Source organism: Dromaius novaehollandiae, chromosome 20 (assembly GCF_036370855.1).
Source record: "Dromaius novaehollandiae isolate bDroNov1 chromosome 20, bDroNov1.hap1, whole genome shotgun sequence".
Taxonomy (NCBI): Eukaryota; Metazoa; Chordata; class Aves; order Casuariiformes; family Dromaiidae; genus Dromaius; species Dromaius novaehollandiae.
In genome coordinates, this window is record NC_088117.1 from 11,169,548 (window position 1) to 11,191,245 (window position 21,698).

At 55.9% G+C, this 21,698-nt stretch overlaps 1 protein-coding gene across 2 annotated transcripts in view; it reads left to right on the top strand.

Moving 5' to 3' along the window:
* The window catches only part of NOTCH1 (notch receptor 1), a 39,720-nt gene extending 18,126 nt beyond the window's left edge, over positions 1 to 21,594 (top strand). The window contains exons 5-34 of one of the 2 annotated variants that reach the window (XM_064523860.1): positions 354 to 476; positions 674 to 907; positions 1,092 to 1,247; positions 1,400 to 1,585; positions 1,976 to 2,089; positions 2,804 to 2,917; positions 3,393 to 3,626; positions 3,799 to 3,909; positions 4,662 to 4,854; positions 5,117 to 5,262; positions 5,608 to 5,721; positions 6,917 to 7,036; positions 7,511 to 7,663; positions 8,155 to 8,383; positions 8,640 to 8,841; positions 8,957 to 9,110; positions 9,417 to 9,601; positions 10,052 to 10,184; positions 10,498 to 10,755; positions 10,860 to 10,972; positions 11,607 to 12,178; positions 12,978 to 13,406; positions 14,211 to 14,359; positions 14,968 to 15,184; positions 15,545 to 15,635; positions 15,913 to 16,078; positions 16,846 to 17,141; positions 17,566 to 17,713; positions 17,823 to 17,920; positions 18,380 to 21,594. In XM_064523860.1, the coding sequence (XP_064379930.1) occupies positions 354 to 476; positions 674 to 907; positions 1,092 to 1,247; positions 1,400 to 1,585; positions 1,976 to 2,089; positions 2,804 to 2,917; positions 3,393 to 3,626; positions 3,799 to 3,909; positions 4,662 to 4,854; positions 5,117 to 5,262; positions 5,608 to 5,721; positions 6,917 to 7,036; positions 7,511 to 7,663; positions 8,155 to 8,383; positions 8,640 to 8,841; positions 8,957 to 9,110; positions 9,417 to 9,601; positions 10,052 to 10,184; positions 10,498 to 10,755; positions 10,860 to 10,972; positions 11,607 to 12,178; positions 12,978 to 13,406; positions 14,211 to 14,359; positions 14,968 to 15,184; positions 15,545 to 15,635; positions 15,913 to 16,078; positions 16,846 to 17,141; positions 17,566 to 17,713; positions 17,823 to 17,920; positions 18,380 to 19,849 (6,908 nt within the window). In that variant the 3' untranslated portion in view covers positions 19,850 to 21,594. The remainder of the gene's footprint in view (positions 1 to 353; positions 477 to 673; positions 908 to 1,091; positions 1,248 to 1,399; positions 1,586 to 1,975; positions 2,090 to 2,803; positions 2,918 to 3,392; positions 3,627 to 3,798; positions 3,910 to 4,661; positions 4,855 to 5,116; positions 5,263 to 5,607; positions 5,722 to 6,916; positions 7,037 to 7,510; positions 7,664 to 8,154; positions 8,384 to 8,639; positions 8,842 to 8,956; positions 9,111 to 9,416; positions 9,602 to 10,051; positions 10,185 to 10,497; positions 10,756 to 10,859; positions 10,973 to 11,606; positions 12,179 to 12,977; positions 13,407 to 14,210; positions 14,360 to 14,967; positions 15,185 to 15,544; positions 15,636 to 15,912; positions 16,079 to 16,845; positions 17,142 to 17,565; positions 17,714 to 17,822; positions 17,921 to 18,379) is intronic. The other variant, XM_064523861.1, reaches the window with a different exon arrangement.
* The last annotated feature ends 104 nt before the right edge of the window (positions 21,595 to 21,698 follow it).

The window sequence follows — 21,698 nt, forward strand, 5'->3', positions numbered from 1 at the left end:
AAGTGGCAGTTCAAAATGCTGACAAGTGCCGGGGAGGGGGGGGGGAACGGGGTTGCTTGACAGATTTGCCGATAAGGGCCTGGCGGTGCGCGCCGTGGGGAGAGGTCAGGGCTGCTCACGTTCGTGCGTGCCGCGCCGTCGGATGGCGGCAATAAAGCCGGGCTGCGGGGAGAGGAGGGCTGGGAGCCGCGATGGAGCCGGGGACGCCCGCGCGGAGGAAGCCGGTGGCCGGCTGCAGGGAGGCTGCGCGCTCGCGGCCCCGCGCCGTCCCCTCTCGCCCAGGCTAGGGGAGACGTCCCGGCTGTGCCGGCGCCTGGCAGCCAGCGACAGATCCGGCTCTTTCCTCCGCTCAGGCTTTGCGGGGCAGAACTGCGAGGAGAACATCGACGACTGCCCGGGCAACAACTGCAAGAACGGAGGCACCTGCGTGGACGGCGTCAACACCTACAACTGCCAGTGCCCGCCGGAGTGGACAGGTAGGACTGCCATGGGGAGCGAGGGCGGAGCGGGTCCGAGCCAGGTCCTGCTCCGGGGATGCAGGGTGGATCAAGCAGCGCCGCTGCACCGAGCGCAGGATCGCTCGCGTTGGGTGCAAGGAGCGTTTCTCCCTGACCCTCGGGGCGGGAGCTGCGTCCGCGCCGAGCCTCACGCCGGTGTCTCCTTGCCCTCGCAGGCCAGTACTGCACGGAGGATGTGGACGAGTGTCAGCTCATGCCCAACGCCTGCCAAAACGGAGGCACCTGCCACAACAACCACGGCGGCTACAACTGCGTCTGCGTCAACGGCTGGACCGGCGAGGACTGCAGCGAGAACATCGACGACTGCGCCATGGCGGCCTGCTTCCAGGGGGCCACCTGCCACGACCGCGTGGCCTCCTTCTACTGCGAGTGTCCCCACGGCCGCACGGGTGAGGCCCCCGTCCCGCGTCGTCCCATGCCGGGGATGCGTGGAGGGTGCGTTGGGGTGGCCGGGAAGGACATGGGCAGATGGGTCCCCGTGCACGCCCTGGGCTCTTCTCCTGGGCTGCTGGCTGCTAGGCGATGACGGCGGAGGTCTCAGTGTGAGACACGGGCGTGCCTCTCGCTCCCCAGGTTTGCTGTGCCACCTCGATGACGCCTGCATCAGCAACCCCTGCAATGAAGGCTCCAACTGCGACACCAATCCCGTCAACGGCAAGGCCATCTGCACCTGCCCCTCGGGCTACATGGGGCCAGCCTGCAACCAGGACGTGGACGAGTGCTCGCTGGGTGAGTGCGGGGCTGGCCCTGGCCCTGGCGGTGAGGAGCTGCTCCAAGCACAAGAGGAGCTGGAGGAAGCACAAGCGGAAACCTCGTGCGCGGCGGGGTGACCGTGAGCAGCTCCCTAGCTGCGTCCTGTGAACGACACTGATGTTTTTCAGGAGCCAACCCTTGTGAGCACGCGGGGAAGTGCATCAACACCCAAGGGTCCTTCCAGTGCCAGTGCCTGCAGGGCTACTCGGGGCCCCGCTGCGAGATAGACGTCAACGAGTGCCTCTCCAATCCCTGCCAGAACGATGCCACCTGCCTGGACCAAATCGGGGAATTCCAGTGCATCTGCATGCCCGGTGGGTGCAGGGGCTCTCGCGGCCTTGCTGCGTGCGCGGGAGAGAGCTCTGCTCCCGGAGCTGCGTGCGGGCGGGGGGAAGGCTCCCGGCATCAGGATCCATTTGGGCTAGTAGCCGCGAGAGGCTTGTTTGCTTGGGGATAAAAGCGAGAAGAAAGATCTCTCTGTCTGGTGAAGATCCCGCAGTCTCCCGCAGCGATGGGGATACGGGCAGCGGAGAGCTGGGCACCAGGATCAGGCTTTTGCAAACCTCGCGGGGCTGGGTCAGGCCAAGGGCAGGGTGGAGAACGGCAGATGGACCCGCGCACGAGGTCCGGCGGTGGCGGCCGGGCTCCGGGGGAGGCCGCGGGTCGCGGGGCGCTGACGTGCCGCCGGGCTCTGCCGCCCGCAGGCTACGAGGGCGTTTACTGCGAGATCAACACGGACGAGTGCGCCAGCAGCCCCTGCCTGCACAACGGCAACTGCGTCGATAAGATCAACGAGTTCCACTGCGAGTGTCCCACAGGTACGCGGGCACCGGCCGCCCCGGCCTTCGGGGTGGACAGCAAGCCAGGGCGAAGCGCGGCGGAGCGCAGCCGCTCGGGGAGATCAGGCTTCGCTTCGGAGCTGCCTGGCTTCCTTGCAGCCCGCGTTTTTGGGCTGCAAACTTTGCACGCTGGTCCGGGGAAGAGGGGGTGGCTGCATGCACCCCCAGGCACTTTTGGGGAGACTTTGCTCCCCGTCCGCGGGGCGATGCCGTGCGGCGCCGGAGCAAACAGCCGTTCCCGGCCCGCGGGAGCGCGGAGGGGGGATTAAACCCCCTCGGCTTTGCACTTGAAAAGGTCCCTCCTTGGGAAGGAGGGCCGGCGGGGCGCGGGGGGCCTCGCCAGCCGCTTTGAATGAGGTGTCAAAGTCACGGGGCGGAGCGGAGAACGGGGAGACGGTTAATCTGTGAAAGGCGGTTTTGAAGTTCAGAGACTTTGCTCCTCTAGAGATGTAAATAAGACGTTGTCAGCGCCGGGTCACAGCCCCTCATTCAGGGCCCCGCGGAGCCGTCCCCATGGAAACCCGGCGCCCGCCCTGGGAAACCGAACGCGGGTCCCCGGTGCCGGAGGGACCCGCCGGGGAATCCATTAGCGGGATTTGTCCCTTAGCGGGATTTGCACCGTTTTGGGGAGGAAGGGGGGGGCGGCTTCGCGGATGCCGCGGCCGGGGGGTGCGACCCTTCGCTCTCGCCCAGGCTTCAACGGGCACCTGTGCCAGTTCGACGTGGACGAGTGCGCCAGCACCCCCTGCAAGAACGGCGCCAAGTGCCTGGACGGCCCCAACACCTACAGCTGCGAGTGCGCCGAGGGTGAGGCCCAAAACGCCGCCCCGGGCAGCGCTCGCGGGCTCTTATATTTTTTAAATGAGGGAAATTCCCCGCCTGTGTGTCCCCCCCTCCCCGCACCGCCAGGGAGGGGTTTCGAGCCCTCGCCGCCTCTCCGGGGCCGCGGGGCGAAACCCGAGGCGCGGCGGTGCGCAGCGTCGGCCCCGGCGAACAGTGGCTCTTTTGTGGAGCGGCTCCCGCCAGAAATCTTCCGGCTGAATGGCCTCTAATTAGTGTCTCGCTAATGCCAAGCCCCCGATGAAAAGCGGCTATGTGGGCTCGGCGGGGCCCGCTCAAAGCCGCACTTTGTCCTCGCCCCTCGGCCCGCGGAGGGGGGGTTCGGGGTGCCCGGCTCCCCCCCCCGGCATTGTGCGCCGCGGGACAAAGCCCCGCGGAGGCGGCGGCCGGGGGGAGGCGGCGGCCGGTGGCCCCGGGCTGACGCCGGTCTGCTTGCCGCCAGGCTTCTCCGGCGCCCACTGCGAGGTGGACGTGGACGAGTGCGACCCCGACCCCTGCCACTACGGCACCTGCAAGGACGGCGTCGCCGCCTTCACCTGCCTCTGCCAGCCGGGCTACACGGGCCACCGCTGCGACGTCAACATCAACGAGTGCCAGAGCCAGCCCTGCAAGAACGGCGGCACCTGCCAGGACAGGAACAACGCCTACAACTGCCTCTGCCTCAAGGGCACCACGGGTGAGGAGCCGCCGCGGCCATCCGTCCATCCCCCCCCAGAAAGGCCAGCGGGGCCGGGACGGCTTTCCCCGTTCGGGGCGGAGGCGGCTCCTCGTGTCCAGGCTCACTTTTGCCTCGTAAACCCCTCGCTAACCGCCCCCCACCTCCCCCCTGCCCCGTTTTCCTCTCGCAGGGCCCAACTGCGAGATCAACCTGGACGACTGCGCCAGCAACCCCTGCGACTACGGCAAGTGCATCGACAGGATCAACGGCTACGAGTGCACCTGCGAGCCGGGCTACGCAGGTGAGCACAGGCCCGCCTGCCCCTGCCTCTTCTCCGGCCTCCCGGGGCTGCGCTCGGGGCCCCTCGGCGCGATGGCGACCATGGAGGGGGGACACGGCTGCCGTTCCCGCTGCGGGAGGTTTTGTGGCCTCCCCGGGGCCTGCACAGGCCAAACAGGGCGCCATGAGCTGCTCCAGAGCGGCGAAGCTCCTCGGAGGCATCCCCGCTCCCCGCCCGGGACCTCCCGCTCGTTCAAAGCCAGTGATTTCACCCCAGGCCACAAAAAAAAACAAAATCAAAGGGGTTCGGGTGGCGTTAATTCGACTCCCGGCGCATCCACTCCCATGGGTATCGGGTTGCTGCCTCGTCTAACTGGTTCGTGTGATGGCCGCCGGCGAGCGCGCGGGGCAGCGATAGGCGCAGACCCCGCTGGCGGGTGGCAGGGCCGCCGGGCTGCACGGCCCCCTCGTCCTCCCGCCCGGAGCCGCGGACAAGGCCGCCTTTGTCGCCGTGGCAGGTAGGGTTACGGGCTGAGCGCGGGCCTCTGCGCTCTTCCCTCCCGGCCCGGGGCACGGCCTCCTCCTGGTTGCATTTAATGAAGCGATGGGGACCGTGCGGCAGCTCGAAGCCACCTCACGCTGCGGCCAGCCGGGCTGGCACGCGTCCCCGCGGGAGACCCTTGCTGCCGCCGCGGTCGGGGGGGATTTGTCCCCGGGAAGCCGCGTGCACCTGCGGTGCTGCGTGTCGTGTCTCATCGCCCTTCCCTTTCCCAGGGCGGATGTGCAACATCAACATCGACGAGTGCTCCAGCAACCCCTGCCACAACGGGGGCACCTGCAAGGACGGCATCAACGGCTTCACGTGCGTCTGCCCCGAGGGCTTCCACGACCCCAAGTGCCTGTCCGAAGTGAACGAGTGCAACAGCAACCCTTGCATCCACGGGAAGTGCCACGACGGGCTCAACGGGTAGGCTGCAGGGCACGCGTAGAGGCTGCTTGGGCCCAAGGGCAGCCCCAGGAAACCGGGGCTCGCGGTGGGTTAGATACAGGACAGCATCCATCCCCAGTGCCGGTGCTATTCCGTGCTCTCTGCTAGAGCTGGAGATGTTTCTCTGTATAAACTTGATCTGGGGCTTGGCTTTGCTACAGTAATTACATGAAAGCTGATGGCGGTGTGGGGGCAAGGTCAGACCAGATCCTGCGCCTTATGCTCCAAATTTCCCCCAAAGCTACAGGTGTGATTGTGACCCAGGCTGGAGTGGGACGAACTGTGACATTAACAATAACGAGTGTGAATCCAATCCCTGCATGAACGGTGGCACCTGCAAGGACATGACCAGTGGCTACATCTGTACCTGCAGGGAAGGGTTCAGTGGTAAGGACAAAGCCAAGGTTGCTGCCCCATCCCTTCCATGGAGCGGCCTGGGTGGGAGCTTTGGGTGGACGTCTCCATGATGCTGGGTGTACTGGAGGCTTCACAGTGTAGATAAGAGATGTCTGGCCTTGATGGGAGAGGTGGTAATGCAAATTATCTTAAGGTCCTTCAACAGAGCACAGGCTCCCACAGCTTGAGCTAAGAGTGGAAGGTGCTTCAAGGGCGATGGGTGGGCCGCTGCTGTCATCGCCACATCCCCAGCGTACCCTTGGTCCCCTTCCACGATGACACCTCCAGCAGAGCCGGTGTCTCACATACGTTTGTGTTTCTTTTTTTTTAACGCAGGACCCAACTGCCAGACCAACATCAACGAATGCGCTTCCAACCCGTGTCTGAATCAGGGGACGTGCATCGACGACGTCGCGGGCTACACATGCAACTGCCTCCTGCCCTACACAGGTGAGACGGCAGGCAGCTCCCCCCGCCAGCAGCAGCACTCGGTGCCCCGGGCTCCTGCAGGGCCGATGCTTCGCGTGCGGTTGCAAAGCAGCCTCTGACGCACGTGCAGCGAACCTGCTCTTCAGCAGGCACAAATCCGTAGCGCTGACCGGCTGCAGCGGCCACAGGGTTTGGGGCTGCCCGCGGTGTGCACGGCCGTGCGCAGGGTGCCAGCGGCGGCTCCACCTCCCCGTGCCACGGCCCAGTCCGGCCTCGCTGGAGGAAACGTGAAGGAGCTTTCGGAAGCAGTCGGCCAGGGCTTCCTCCCTTTCCTCCTCCTCGAGGGGACCGAGCACGGAGAGGCGAGGGCTGCTTGGCGGAGCCCAGCCACGAGCCGTCCAGGGAGCGGCAGGGGAAAACGCGCAGCAGCTGCTCCGGCTCGGCCCCGTTGCCCTTGCGGGTCTGTGCAGCCCTGGTTACCCGCTCCGACCTGCTGGAAAAACAGGGCTCAGCCTGGCCGCTGAGGGCCCGTGGCCGGGGGGGATTCTGCTGACCCGATTCCTGTTTGCCGGCCTCCCGCTTCCTCTTGCACAAATCGGCAACCTCTGCACAATTGTAGGAAGTCGTGACCCATTTCCCGTCTTCGGCAGTAGCCATAGAAACCCCTGGGGGGATGGGGAAGGGGTGAGGCAGGGAGTGGAAGGCTCTGGAAAATAGCAAGGGCCAGTTTGGGAGATACTGGCTGACAGGGAAGATAAGGGCTTGCAGGGAACGTGTCCCTTGGCTGGGCGTAAACAGGAAAAGCGGCTGAGTGGGGGAGCGCGAGGGGGGAAAGGACACCCCAAGCTGCACTTCCCTTCCCAGTGAAACATGCAGCTTTTCAGGGGACCCCAGGCTGTGACAGCTTAAAGGAATCGAGGGGAGCTGGGGTCACAGAGGACCTGGGGGTGGTGGAGAGTCCCGGCCCTCCCAACTCCCCAGCAGTGCTGGAAGGGGCCCAGGAGGTCGGTCCCATGGCCCTGCAGCCTCCATCTGCTGCGCTCGGCCCCTGGGGCTGCAGGGGAAGCCCGAGCCCCTGCCCGAGGGCTGGAAGCAGCTCAGGGCATCTGGGGAAGGTGCTGGGCATCGTGAGAAGCTCGTGGGCCCTGCCGCCTTTCGCTCCCGGGGGATGAGGGTGTTGGCGGGCCTTCAGCCCTCCGTGTGTGTCCCGTCACAGGAGCCACGTGCGAGGACGTGCTGGCCCCTTGCGCAGACGGCCCCTGCAAGAACGGCGGCGAGTGCAGGGAGTCCGAGGACTACGAGAGCTTCTCCTGCAGTTGCCCGTCCGGCTGGCAAGGTATCAGGGCACGGTCAGCGCTTGGCCTGGCGTTTCCGCACCAGGAGAGCCCGGGCCAGCGGGGTTAATCGTAACTAGCCCCTCGGGCGCTTTTCTTTCCTCAGCTACTTGGGGAATGAGAGAACAAATTGGGGAGGATGTGTTGCCTGGGAGTGAGAACAGGGGTGTGCAAACCAGGCGTGCGGCTGCCTGCGTGACCTGTCACCAGGGAGCAGCCTGCACGATGCCCGTCCTTGCAGGAGCTTCAGACCTCCCTATAGCTCAGCAGGGGTGAATCGGACATGGCCCATTGCCTGCCGCCGTTCACAAGGGCTGTTTGCTGCGAGGGCGCTGGCCCCTGGTTTGAACCGGGCAGTAGTGGGACACTTCCAGGGGCCGAGGCAGCAGCGTCCCTGGGGCTCGAGGCAATGGCATCCCTGGGGCTTTTGCCAGTGCTTCCCAGCCCCTTAGCATCCGTGCCGCTCTGTCTCGCAGGTCAGACGTGCGAGATCGACATCAACGAGTGCGTGAAGAGCCCGTGCCGAAACAGTGCCACTTGCCAGAACACCAACGGGAGCTACCGCTGCCTCTGCAAGGCGGGCTTCACCGGCCGCAACTGCGACACCGATATCGATGACTGCAAGCCAAGTAAGAGCCCGGGCCGCTCTGGGGAGCACCCTCAGCCCTGCCCCGAGCCATCGGCTTCTCTGCCGCTCCTGGGCCTGAGACGAGCCCCCGCTGTGCAGAGGAGGGCTGCTGCCTCTGTTCGGGTCCAGGCCATGGCACAGGGAGAGGGCTCCCATGGGGCCAAGCCCTGCTCAGAGGCGTTTTGAATGTCTCGAGTGTGCCTCGATTAATCTGCGTCAGTCCAAGGCAAAGCGGTAGCTGACAGGAAGGAGGTTATGGGGGGAAGTGATGCGCAGGCAGTGAGCAAGTGTGTCCTGTGCACCCTCCTTGCTCTGGGGTCCCAGGTGGCTCTTTGCTGAGCCGGCCTCTGCCTGTCTGCTGGCTCTGTCCCTGCCCTCTGCGCCGCGGAGGGACCTGTGCTCTGGGGCAGTGCTGCAGGGCAGCTTCCAGGCAGGACCGTTGTGCTGGGGCTGGACCCATTACATTTTAATGTGCCTGTCTCTTCTGAGCAGATCCGTGCCACAACGGTGGCTCCTGCTCTGATGGTGTTGGCACCTTCTTCTGCGAGTGCCTGGCTGGTTTCCGTGGGCCCAAGTGTGAAGAAGACATCAACGAGTGTGCGAGCAATCCCTGCAAGAATGGTGCCAACTGCACTGACTGCGTCAACAGCTACACCTGCACTTGCCCCTCCGGCTTCAGTGGGATCCACTGCGAGAACAACACGCCTGACTGCACGGAGAGGTACTGACCACGAGGTGCCAGCCACTGTCCTCGCTGCGGGCTCAGCCTTTATCTGGGCTGCCCGTGCTGATTCGGGGTTCAAATGAGGGACTAAAGTCCCTGTACTGCCCCGTAACCTTGGGCAAAGCCTTGCAAAGGGCCAGTTGCTCGAGCTCCGCGCTCGCAGGGCCGTGCTGCTGCTGGGGCCTTAGCACGGAGCACATCAGCTGAGGGCAAACCATGGTGACTCACGGGAGTGTGGTGTTTGTGTTCCCAGCTCCTGCTTCAACGGAGGGACCTGCGTGGATGGCATCAACACCTTCACCTGCCTGTGTCCGCCTGGCTTCACGGGCAGTTACTGTGAGCACGACATCAATGAGTGCGACTCAAAGCCATGCCTGAATGGGGGCACTTGCCAGGACAGCTACGGGACATACAAGTGCACTTGTCCCCAGGGTTACACTGGGCTCAACTGCCAGGTACAGAGCGCTTGGCCTGTCGGTTACCCCAGCATCTCTCATGCTGCTGATCCCAGTGGCTGTCAATATGCGCTGGCTGTATCTGACCCTCCATCCCTTGCTCTCCTCTCCCTAGAACCTGGTGCGCTGGTGCGACTCCTCTCCCTGCAAAAATGGAGGCAAGTGCTGGCAGACCAACAACCTGTACCGCTGCGAGTGCAACAGCGGGTGGACAGGGCTCTACTGTGACGTCCCCAGTGTCTCCTGCGAGGTGGCTGCTAAACAGCAAGGTAACTCCCTGCCATCACTGTTGGCTTCCCTGCAGCCATGTGCAGCCTCAACAGGGCTGGGGTTGTGTCCCCAGGAAGTGTCACCCGTGCCGCTGGGCTCTGCAGCTGAATTCTGTTTTGGGGGATCTTTGGCACAATGCAGAATGATCCCAAGGGCTACTGCAATGTGCACCCACCACCCCAGGGGCTGCCGTCCTGGCTGCACATCTCTGGTGGGACACGTGGGAGGAAGCGTGGCCGGGATGCGGCTCTGTGGAGCTTGACTATTGCTGAGGTCCCCGTGTCTCACTGTGCTCTCCCTGGCAGGCGTCGACGTAGCACATCTCTGCAGGAACTCGGGGCTCTGCGTGGACACTGGCAACACTCACTTCTGCCGCTGCCAGGCCGGCTACACTGGCAGCTACTGCGAGGAGCAGGTGGACGAATGCTCCCCCAACCCCTGCCAAAATGGAGCCACGTGCACCGACTACCTGGGAGGCTATTCCTGTGAGGTGGGTGCCGTGGTGGAGGCTGTGCCCCCAGCAGAGAGAGGCAGGGCTTTGCAGTGCTTCCCTGCAGGAAACTGTTCTGTCGTTGATGGAGTGGGATCACAGCCTGCTCTGTGCTTTGCGATCCACTGGAGGAAAGTGCCTGTTACTGCCTTTCTTCTGCAAAACGAGCTGCCCAAACTTCAGACTGGCATAATGCTCTTTGCCAAATTAAAGGCTGAGGGTGTTTCCTGGGTTTCTTTTGCAGCTGCTCTCCCATGCAGTGCTGTGGCACGGGGTGAGGGCAGCAAAGGCTGCGTTTGGCCTTTTCAGTGGGGTTATGATAGCTCCCAAGGGCAGGGGCTGGAATAGATCAGGCATTCCTATATCCCAGGAACCATTTGGGAACTCAGGTTGAGTGGGACTGTTACTGGAGCGAACATCTCTAATAGTTCCCCTCTCCCCTCCTTGCAGTGTGTGGCTGGTTATCATGGAGTTAACTGCTCAGAAGAGATCAATGAATGCTTGTCCCACCCATGCCAGAATGGAGGAACCTGCATCGATCTCATCAATACCTACAAATGCTCCTGCCCCAGAGGGACTCAAGGTAAATTAATTCCCCAGGCTGGGGCATTAGCGGGCTGAGTACTGATATCCTTAGTAGCTGCTCATTAGCTGCTCAGGCTAGCAGAAGCAAATGCAGCGGTAGAGGTTTGTGTTGGCTCGCTAGCTTAGCCTTCAAGGCCGCGTAACCTTGGACTCGAGCTGCGCGGTGCTGCGTGCTTCCTGCCAGAGCAGTGGCTCAGACTGCCATTGAGCTGGTCAGGCTCGGCCCCTGTGCAGGGGGGTTCACTCAAGGGACCACCGGGCACCCCGATACTGTTTGACGAGCTGTGTGGGTTGTTCCCCCATTTCTCTAGGGGTGCACTGTGAAATCAATGTGGATGACTGCAGCCCTTTCTTTGATCCTGTCACCCTGGGGCCCAAGTGCTTTAACAATGGCAAGTGCACGGATCGGGTAGGTGGCTACAGCTGCATCTGCCCCCCTGGCTTTGTAGGGGAGCGCTGCGAGGGAGACGTCAACGAGTGCCTGTCCAACCCCTGCGACGCGCGCGGCACCCAGAACTGCGTGCAGCGTGTCAATGACTACAAATGCGAGTGCCGGCCTGGCTATACCGGTGAGCACCGCGTCCTTCCCGCTCCCGGAGCGCCTGGCCCTGCCGCCCCCAGCCATCTCCCGGGCCTTCCTCTGTGTCTCACGCACGTTCCTCTCGCTTTGCAGGGCGCCGCTGTGACACGGTGGTAGATGGTTGTAAGGGCAAACCCTGCCGCAACGGCGGAACGTGTGCGGTTGCCAGCAATACCGGCCGCGGCTTCATCTGTAAATGCCCCCCGGTACGTATCCGCTTCTCTAGTGGTGGGCAGTGCACGAGCCTGAGATATTGCATGAGCCCTGCAAATCAGCCCCTTGCAGAGAGCTAAGATATCACCGGTTTGGGGGATCCTTTCTTTCCAGCAGTAGGTAGGGGCTCCCGCAACAGCTGGAGAGTAAAGGGTCCAGTGTAGCCCCAGAGGCTATAGCCCCCGGGGGTAGCTAGGTGCAAGAGGAGAGGGTTCATTGCGGGTGTTCACTACAGGGGGGTGTATCCATATCCTCCTCACCAGTAACGAGGCTGGGTCACTGTCAGAGAGCAGGAGGTGGCTGAGCCCTGAGGGTACGGTGGGCAGCTCCGTAGGACAGACTCCCTTCCGCCTTGCCTGATGGACCATTTTTTGCACCATGTGAAGTTGGACCGGCCAGCTTTGGAGAAGAGCCCCCTTTCATTTCGAGGAGGATGGTGTAACAGGGCTTACGCTCTGGACTGTTTTGTCCATCACTAGTTTCAGGGGAAGCCCCAGGGCTATGCCCTGCTTACGTCTGTCTGATTCACTAGGTCTGTGCCTGGTTTCCCAGAACACGCGCGTGTCCTGTGCTACTCACAGGACTGCATCAGTGATCCTAACTCCCTCCTTGCTGTCACCTCCCCAGGGTTTCGTTGGTGCCACTTGCGAGAATGACTCCCGCACCTGCGGGAACTTGCACTGCCTGAACGGTGGCACCTGCATCTCCATCCACAAGAGCTCCAAGTGCATGTGCACGCCAGCCTTCACGGGTCCCGAGTGCCAGTACCCAGCCAGCAGCCCCTGCAATTCCAACCCCTGCTACAACGGGGGCACCTGCGAGTTCTTCAGCGATGCCTCCCCCTATTACCGGTGCAACTGCCCTGCCAACTTCAACGGCCTCAACTGCCACATCCTTGACTTTGATTTCCAAGGTGGGATCGGGCAGGATATCATCCCACCCAAAATCGAGGAGAAGTGTGAGATTGCAGTTTGCGCAGGGTACGCTGGCAACAAGATCTGTGACGGGAAGTGCAACAACCACGCGTGCGGCTGGGATGGAGGTGACTGCTCCCTCAATTTCAATGACCCCTGGAAGAACTGCTCCCAGTCACTGCAGTGCTGGAAGTACTTCAACGATGGCAAGTGCGACTCTCAGTGCAACAACGCTGGCTGTCTGTACGATGGCTTTGACTGCCAGAAGTATGAAGGGCAGTGCAAGTAAGTGACTTGCTCCTTGGCCCTCTTGCTTTAAAGCCGTGACCTTTATGTTGATCATCTGGGGATATTGTCTGGTTTTATCTTCAGGTCCGAAGTTCAGACCTGTTATTTTATAGCTTATTTTGCTTTCCACGTGCTGTTCTGCTACATATGGGGCTGCGTCTCAAGCCACCATGCTTCCCTGTGGTGTTACTGAGTTTTACATCCACTTAGAAGCTTTCTGTATTCGCCTCTTTCTGGATCGCTTCCCTGTCCTCTCCTGTATCATGCCACAGTGAATTTCCTCCATGCTATCCTTGCTTGATCCATCATCCCCCGAAGGCATTCACCACTAAATTCAGTAACACACTGTAGTAACACAGTGAGTTTTAGTGTAACGAGGGCTCAGATGGAAGACCAGCCAGAAAACACGATGATGTTAGCATCCAGGCATTTACCAAACATTGTCTTTGGCAAGAGCAGGAACTCAGTCCCAGAATCCTGGACAAACTCTGGTTTGAGTAACCAATCTGTGTCCCCGTATCTTCTCTGAGTCACAGTAATTTGTCCTTGCTTTCTGGCGCCTAAAATGCTGCTTATAATTTAACAGCTGCTATCCTTCACCCCCAGAGGTGTACAGTTTGCAGCGCTGCATGAAACAATTCCCTTTTATGTAAATCCGTTTAGTGTCCATCAGGATGAGCAGAACTTACATGAAAGAGATATCCTTGTGAAACACAGATTATTTTCTCAGCAGGTAGGTAATCTGAGCAGTACTTAGTCTAATATATCCTTCTGCCTTTCTTTTTCTTCCGTCCAGCCCTCTGTATGATCAGTACTGTAAAGATCACTTCTCCGATGGTCACTGTGACCAGGGCTGCAATAATTTTGAGTGCGAATGGGATGGTCTGGACTGTGCAAACAATATGCCAGAGAAGCTTGCGGACGGCACCCTGGTCGTGGTGGTCCTGATCACTCCGGAGAACCTGAAGAACAATTCCTTCAATTTCCTCCGGGAGCTGAGCCGCGTGCTGCACACCAACGTGGTCTTCAAGAAGAACGCCAAGGGAGAGTATATGATCTTTCCATACTATGGCAATGAGGAAGAGCTGAAAAAGCATTACATAAAGAGGTCGACAGAGGACTGGTCAGATATGTCTAGTGCTGTCATCAACAAAGTAAAGACAAGCCTCTACTCCAGAGCTGGCAGAAGGCAGAAGAGAGAGCTGGATCAGATGGACATCAGAGGGTAAGCGGGATCAATGAGTTCTCTTTTTTTGCTGAGCACGCTTTGTTTTCTATGTTGATAATAGTAACATGCTATGAAGAAAAGGATGTAGGCCAGATAATTGTATTTAGATGTTGCTTTCTGTATGAATAGAAACCGGATTTTGCTCTTATGTGGGAAAACTGAGCGATTGCTCGGGAGTCCCTGATACAATGCTGCAACAACTCTCACGATTAAAGGAGTCTTGTGTATTGTTAGGAGCCGGGACTGGGCTGGGTGGGGCCTGGAAGCAGAGGCTGGTCTGACCATCTGTCTGACTTGAGGAAGTCATTAAGTTAAGCCTCAGTTTCTCCCTGGGAAATGCTTTCTGTAGCTTTGTTGTAAAGCTCAATTACTGCCTGCTGTAACTGTTTGGAGATCTGTGCTATAAACATATAGATCCAACCTTCTCTCTCTCTGTGGACTCGATCAAAAGTCTTGAAACCAAAGGAGTTACAGCAACGAAACTGATGTGAAGAGATCTTAAAGGCTCCCGTGTAGCATTCTTATTTAAGATGCTGTAGTGTCTGGGTAATTTTAAAGCATTGTTAAGCAGAGACTCCCATGCATTCCTGTAGCCAAGGAGTTAGACTTCACTTCATTCAGATGAATCCAATAGACCATTGGTGTGAGCTGCAGGGCTTGGGCCACAGAGAAGCAAAGAAATGGGTTCCCACCTTCTAACAGCCACTGATGTAGGGTTAAGGAGGGAAAGGAGACAGGTCTTAGCTGTCTTTTCAGTGTGATCATCCCTCCTTATTTTTCATTGACTCTTCTCTCACGCAGATCCATTGTTTACTTGGAAATTGATAACCGCCAATGCATCCAGTCCTCTTCCCAATGCTTCCAGAGCGCAACCGATGTGGCGGCTTTCCTGGGTGCCTTGGCCTCCCTCGGCAACCTGAACATCCCCTACAAAATAGAAGCTGTTAAAAGTAAGTGCAGTTGGCCGGATGGAGATGAGAGACAACTGAAACTTTCCAGTCCTATCCATGTCTAGTTATTTGTCAGCTGGCTCAGATAACATATCTGGGCACAGTCTGGTTTTGATAACCTTGCATTTATTTTTTCCTTAATTCTGTCTTTAAAAAAAAAATACAAAAATAGGTTATTATTTTTGCTTATTCCAGGTTTACTTCAAAATCATTATGCTATAAAAGTTTAAAAAAAAAAGAAAAAGAAAAAATCAACCAGCTCCAATCAATCAGTGACATGCAAGGAGTTGAAGTTTGTATCTTGAAAATCCCCCCTAAATCCTTTTGTCTTAACAGCTCAATGCAAGCGCAATGATTTGAAGTTTGCTAATCCTTTTCCTTAAAGGAGAAAAAAGTAAAGCTGTCTCCTGATGCAGCTGGCTTGTGCAGTGGAGAATTTGCCGATAGTTTGCAATTCTGATTAATAGCATATAAAATGACCTTATTGGGGGGTGGGGGGGCTGATTTGGATCAGCCTTAGGTACCTTTATTAACTAATTTTGCTTCATTTCCACTCTGTCACTGGTTTGCTATGCAGCTTAATGTCTCAGCGTCTCTTTGTTTTTTAGGTGAAACAGCTAAGCCCCCAGGGAACTCCCAACTGTATCCTATGTATGTGGTGGTGGCTGCACTGGTCTTGCTTGCCTTCATTGGAGTGGGGGTCCTGGTATCTCGTAAGCGGCGCAGGGAGCATGGGCAGCTTTGGTTCCCAGAAGGCTTCAAAGTGACAGAGTCGAGCAAGAAGAAGCGACGAGAACCACTTGGGGAGGATTCTGTTGGACTGAAGTGAGTAACCTGCTTGTTAACCCGTTAGACACAGCGGACTGGGGCTGTTCGGGAGCTCTTCTCAACCTCTTCGAGTTTTGTTCTTTAGTGCATCTTATCGGTGTAATGGGGAGGAGGAAAATAAGGTTTCTTAGGGTCCTGCATGGGGGAACCAGTGTTCCAGTTTGGAGGAGGATTTAAAAGCTTCATGGTCCATTTGCACTTGGTTAAAGAAAAAGAAATCAAAGGCAGCTTGAGGGGAGCTTTCGGGAAATTGCCTTGTTCGTTTCTTGTTTCATTTTTTGCATGTAGATAAGCACAGTCTATCACACACAAGTTCTTGCAGAGGAGTTAATTTCTTGCATGGTTTTATTTTTATAGACCCCTGAAAAATGCTTCAGATGGCACACTGATGGATGACAACCAAAATGAATGGGGTGATGAGGAGACCTTGGACACCAAGAAGTTCAGGGTAGGTTAACTGCAAGATTTCCTTTTTGTGTTGCCTAACAGTCATTCGCTCGGTTTCGACATGAGAGGAGCAGAGTGCTGTGAGAAGCAGCGGAATGGAGTACCCTTGGGGCCCAGCCTGTGCTGCTCACCACTTCTGAAGGCTCCTGTTCAAACCTGTGTGTGACAAATGCAGCTTTGTGACTTGCAGAACTTTCCAAGTGACAGCTCTGTTTCCGTCCTCCCACCCCCCTCTTTTGCATTTTTCTTGGTGTTCATTTCCCTTTGTCCTTCCTCAGTTTGAGGAGCAGGCAATGCTGCCTGATACAGATGATCAGACAGATCACAGGCAGTGGACTCAGCAGCACCTGGATGCAGCTGACCTTCGCATATCCTCTATGGCACCTACTCCACCGCAAGGTGAAATCGATGCAGACTGTATGGATGTCAACGTTAGAGGTCCTGGTAAGGCGAACTCCTTTCTTTTGCTGTGCTACTTGTCAGTAATTTAAAATTCTCCCTTATTCCCTTGCAGATGAGCAGCCCCAGACAGACCTCCCTATTTCTATTTCTGCTCTGCCTGTCTCTACCCTCTCAGCCAAATGTAAAGGAGTCAGTGCTAGCTGTTCTTCTACATCGCGTGGTTGCTGTTCTGCATGACTTAAAGAGATAGACCCTATCACATTTTGCTTTCCATAAGATCTCTTTGTTTAATCACAGAGATGGAAATCAGAGGACCCAGAAAAAGTACCTATTAAATCATCCAGCTTCTCTCTCTGCCAATCCAAGATTCCTCTCCTTCCACCAAACTGCACATTTCAAGATCGTCTTTCGCTTTAACTGTTTTAATAGTAAATAGATTTTTAACTATTCAAAACACTTGATCTTCCCCCACCTTTGTGAATTTGTCTTCTGAAATAATTAAAATATTTGAGGCTATGCTGTACTGTACCAAAGTTTGCTTTGAGCAACCTTCCCTGTAGACTGCACCTTGCATGTTGCAATGTCCAAGCTTCCAGACAAAATAGGAAAACCAGTGAGTGATGAGATGCCACTAAGGCATTTCAGATCCATATCAGAGGAAGGATATTCATGTTTCATGTTTAGAAGCAGCCAGGAACTCAGTCTTTATGCACCCATGAGAACAAGCAGCTACTGCAAACAGAACATCTTGCTGAGCCTCACAGACGGGTAAAAAGCTTTTTTTCACTGAGTTCCTCTGTGTTTCCCAGATGGCTTCACCCCCCTCATGATCGCCTCGTGCAGCGGTGGAGGGCTAGAGACTGGCAACAGCGAAGAGGAGGACGATGCCCCTGCGGTCATCTCGGATTTCATTTACCAAGGCGCCAGCTTACACAACCAGACGGACCGCACCGGCGAGACGGCGCTCCACCTCGCTGCCAGGTACTCTCGCTCCGACGCTGCCAAGCGCCTGCTGGAGGCTAGTGCCGACGCGAACATTCAGGACAACATGGGCAGGACTCCTCTCCATGCAGCGGTCTCTGCCGATGCCCAAGGAGTCTTCCAGGTACCTCAGCCTTCAGCCGCCAGACTTGGGGTGTTCTGCTGTCCTCCTCTATCTGTAGAGGAAAGCACTTGTGCTATGTGTTGAGTCAGTCATACAACTGGTCCTGCCCTTGCTTGAGGAAGTCATAACTTCAATGAGAATTTATTCTATAGAGTCAGTTTTGCCCTAGTAATTACTGCCCTGCAAGGTACAGGGGTGCAGCCTTGAAGAGTGAAGCCTCTTCTGTCTCAGCAAAGCATCAGCGCAAGCTTTCCCTTAGTTGCTCTGCTGATGCACACCTGCCCTGGGCAGGGAGGGGTGGCTCCAGGGACCCTGCCCCTGGAAAGGGCTTGGTAAGCTCTGAGACGCGGGTATCTCTCTAGAGTCTCTGCCGTCTGTCTCTCCTAATGGTTGCGTTTCCTGTGCTTTGATCTCGTTGCGGCAGATTCTTATTAGAAACAGAGCAACCGATCTTGACGCCCGAATGCATGATGGGACCACTCCTCTGATCTTGGCTGCTCGCTTGGCTGTGGAGGGCATGCTGGAGGATCTGATCAACTGCCACGCAGATGTCAACGCTGTGGATGATCTAGGTACTGCAGGCAACTAAAACACAGTCCTCCTCGGAGGCAGAAGGAAGGGGCTGCTTGCTGTTCTTACCACTTGCTAATGCATCTCGTATTTTATGGTCTACCTTCACAGGCAAGTCAGCACTGCACTGGGCAGCTGCTGTGAATAACGTTGAAGCCGCAGTAGTCCTCCTGAAGAATGGTGCCAATAAGGATATGCAGAACAATAAGGTAGGGGTCTTCTAGGCTGGCAAATACACAGGAAGAAGAGAACTGTCTTGTGAGTACATTAAAGGGTAATTTTTGCCCAAACTACAAGACTGCCTGGCACTGAGGTTCTTATTTGTTCTGCTGTGATTGAAGCTGTTGGATTTAACTTGAAGTAGTAGTGTGGGATCTGGTCTTATGGGTGATGTTGATGGCCTGTGCAGTGCTTGGTGAGGGGCAGCGTACAGTGTTAGTGTGGCCATGTCCCCGCATGTTCTGGGTCACTCATAGGGTTCTTGGTTTGATATCGGTACAAAGAGATGGCTCAGCAGGATTAGAGCAGGCAGCAGCAAAACCTCAGCAGAGGAGGGACAGTTACAAGTCTCTCCTGCCCAGTTCCATGGTTTTGGGCATGGAGCTCAGGATAGTGTTAGCCAGGAGAATCTCTGAACACGAAGCCAACCATCTTTTCTGGGTTTCTAGGAGGAGACCCCACTGTTCCTCGCAGCCAGAGAAGGGAGTTACGAAACTGCCAAAATCCTCCTGGACCACTTTGCGAACCGCGACATCACAGACCACATGGACCGGCTCCCGCGGGACATCGCCCAGGAACGCATGCACCACGACATCGTGAGGCTGCTGGACGAGTACAACCTGGTGCGGAGCCCACCACTGCACAACGGCCCGCTGGGGGCTCCCACGCTGTCCCCCCCGCTCTGCTCTCCCAACAGCTACATCGGCAACCTGAAACCCGCCGTCCAGGGCAAGAAGGCCAGGAAGCCGAGCACCAAGGGCCTGAGCTGCAGCGGAAAGGATTCCAAAGACCTCAAAGCCAGGAGGAAAAAATCACAAGATGGGAAAGGATGCCTGCTCGACAATTCCAGTGTATTGTCACCGGTAGACTCCCTGGAGTCGCCTCATGGGTACCTGTCAGATGTTGCCTCTCCTCCGCTGATGACCTCTCCCTTTCAGCAGTCCCCTTCCATGCCTCTGAATCACCTGCCAGGCATGCCTGATGCCCATATGAGCATCAACCACCTCAACATGGCTGGGAAGCAGGATATGGCCATGGGAAACTCCAGCAGGATGGCCTTTGATTCGGTGCCACCACGTCTCTCTCACCTGCCGGTCTCCAGCCCCAGCACCGTCATGAGCAGCGCCCCGATGAATTTCTCCGTTGGTGGAGCCGCCGGCCTGAACGGGCAGTGCGAGTGGCTCACGAGGCTGCAGAACGGCATGGTCCCGAGTCAGTATAATCCCATGAGAGGCAACATGCAGCCGGGGACGCATCAGCAGACGCAAAGCCTCCCGCATGGCATGATGACCTCCCTGCACAACGGCTTGCCCACCACAAGCTTGTCGCAGATGATGAGCTACCAGGCCATGCCGAACACCCGGCTGGCTTCCCAGCCTCACCTGATGCAGAGCCAGCAGCTGCAACAGCTGCAGCAGCAACAGCTGCAGCAGCAGAACATGCAGCAGCAGCAGCAGCCCCAACCACCCCAGCAGCAGCCACCGCAGCAGCAGCCACAACAGCATCACAACCCCGGCTCCAACGCTGGGGGCCACATCGGCCAAAATTTCCTTGGTACCGAGCTGAGCCAGCCCGACATGCAGCCGGTGAGCAGCAGTACCATGGCGGTCCACACCATCCTGCCTCAAGATTCCCAGATGCTGCCCACGTCTCTGCCATCCTCCCTCGCGCAGCCCATGACCACCATGCAGTTTTTAACTCCACCCTCCCAGCACAGTTATTCCTCCCCCTTGGACAACACTCCCAGCCACCAGCTCCAGGTGCCCGATCACCCGTTCCTAACACCGTCTCCGGAGTCACCGGACCAGTGGTCGAGCTCCTCGCCTCACTCCAACGTGTCCGACTGGTCCGAGGGGATCTCCAGCCCTCCCACGAGTATGCAGTCGCAGATGGGACACATCCCCGAAGCCTTCAAGTGAAAGACCACGTTTCAGAGACGCTGATGCTCAGTGGGAGTTAGAAGCTCAAGGGAGATCTTTTTTAAAAGGACGCTGGATGCTTTTATTAAAGGATCCTTTTTAAATATGTTTTTATACAAAAATAAAAAGACAAATTAATTTTTTTTTAGTATTTATTTATGTACTTTTTATTTTACATGAAACACTGCCTTTTTTATTTATATGTTCTATTGTTAAGAACTCAATGTGGGACACATCAGTTGTGTTCCAAGGAATCAAAAAATGAGATTTTTACAGAACATTCTCTTTTGGTTTTTGGGGGTTTTTTCATTGTGTTAATTTGAGAGGAAATGTTTGTCTAAAGCTATAAGCAATGATTCATGATTCTAAAATGCCATTAATTTATTTTTTTCTCTTACAACCCAGAAAAAGATGCGAGAAAGAAAAGGGAAATGGAGAATTAATTACAACTACCATTCTTTAGGGGAAAAAAAATTAAGTATGAACTGATTTTTGAAATGTACTTTAAAATGTTTCCTTGACTATTTTATCGGAGAGGACATTTTATGGTACCAGTCATGAATCTTTGTTTAAAGTTTCAGTATTATATAGTTGTACATTTGCCTTGATAATAGAAATTCTTGTTCTCTCTCTTTTTATATATATATAAAATATATATTTAAATGATTTTTATGATCAAGAAACCCAAGATTATAGACCTGTAACGACAGGTTCTAAGCTAAACAAAAACCTACAAAACATGAATGCTGCCCAAAAACAAAGAGTATTCGTCAAACTTTTTTAAAAAGCAAGCCCATAACTGGAGTTTATACACACAGGAAACTTCGTTTTACTTTAAATACCTTTACAGGCAATTTTTTTTGGTTTTGTTTTTTGCAGTTGAGTAACTGTTTAAGAAATAAATGCTGAGATGGGAACGGTTGGAACCGCATCCTTATTTTAAGGATGGCCTTACCTGTGTTAAAGAAGGGGTGTCTCCTGATGCAGACAGCCTGGGAAAGTACAAAGCATTACAAGGTGCCACCGGCACGCGTTCGCCCGCGGCCGCCGGTCCTGCGGCGGTGCCGGCTGCCGGGGGGATGCCGGGACGCTGCCGTTCTGCTCGCGTTGGTCTGGAGCGATGCATCTTTTTTTATATTGATGTACGCTTTCGTCGAGGTGTGGGGAACACACAAAAAGAAAAATATGTAAAATACAGTATACGCCTGTGGCAGATTTAATGTTTGTAAATATGTTTTTTTTTAAAGAAAAGGTGGATTTTGTTTCAAAAATCTAAATGATCAAGTCTTAAATATATCATAAATATATCACCTTATAGAGGTGTTGGAATATCCCTCACTTGGCTGCACAGTTAAGGAGATAGACTATGATTAGATGTGCATATGAGACATGCAGATAGACAGCAGTTAATCAAGAAAACCTAAGAAAAGGGAAACGTTCCTTGTTCCTTTTTATTAGAACACCAAATACAATGGATATTTCTCAAAGCACAGAGCTTTGTTGAGCACTCATCTTAGTTAACATTTCAGAGCGTTGTTATTGTGACATCCTTAACACGAGCGATTTAAACATCCCGTGGTGTTAAATCCTCCTATGTTTTATAAACTAGAGCGTAGTTTAAGAAAAGATATCTTCTGTAATAAAGTTATCTACATGCAAAGTTGTAGTTTGCAAAAATGATGTATTTTTTTTGGTTAACTGATTTGCAATAAATGATGCTTCTGGGCATCTAGATTTTACTAAAACTGGACCTTGGTGCTTTTGTCGCGGGTCGGGCGAAATGCTTCGGCTCGGCAGCCGCCGTCCGTCGGCAGCGGGGGGCTGTTTCTTGGGGCTGCGTGCTGGCACT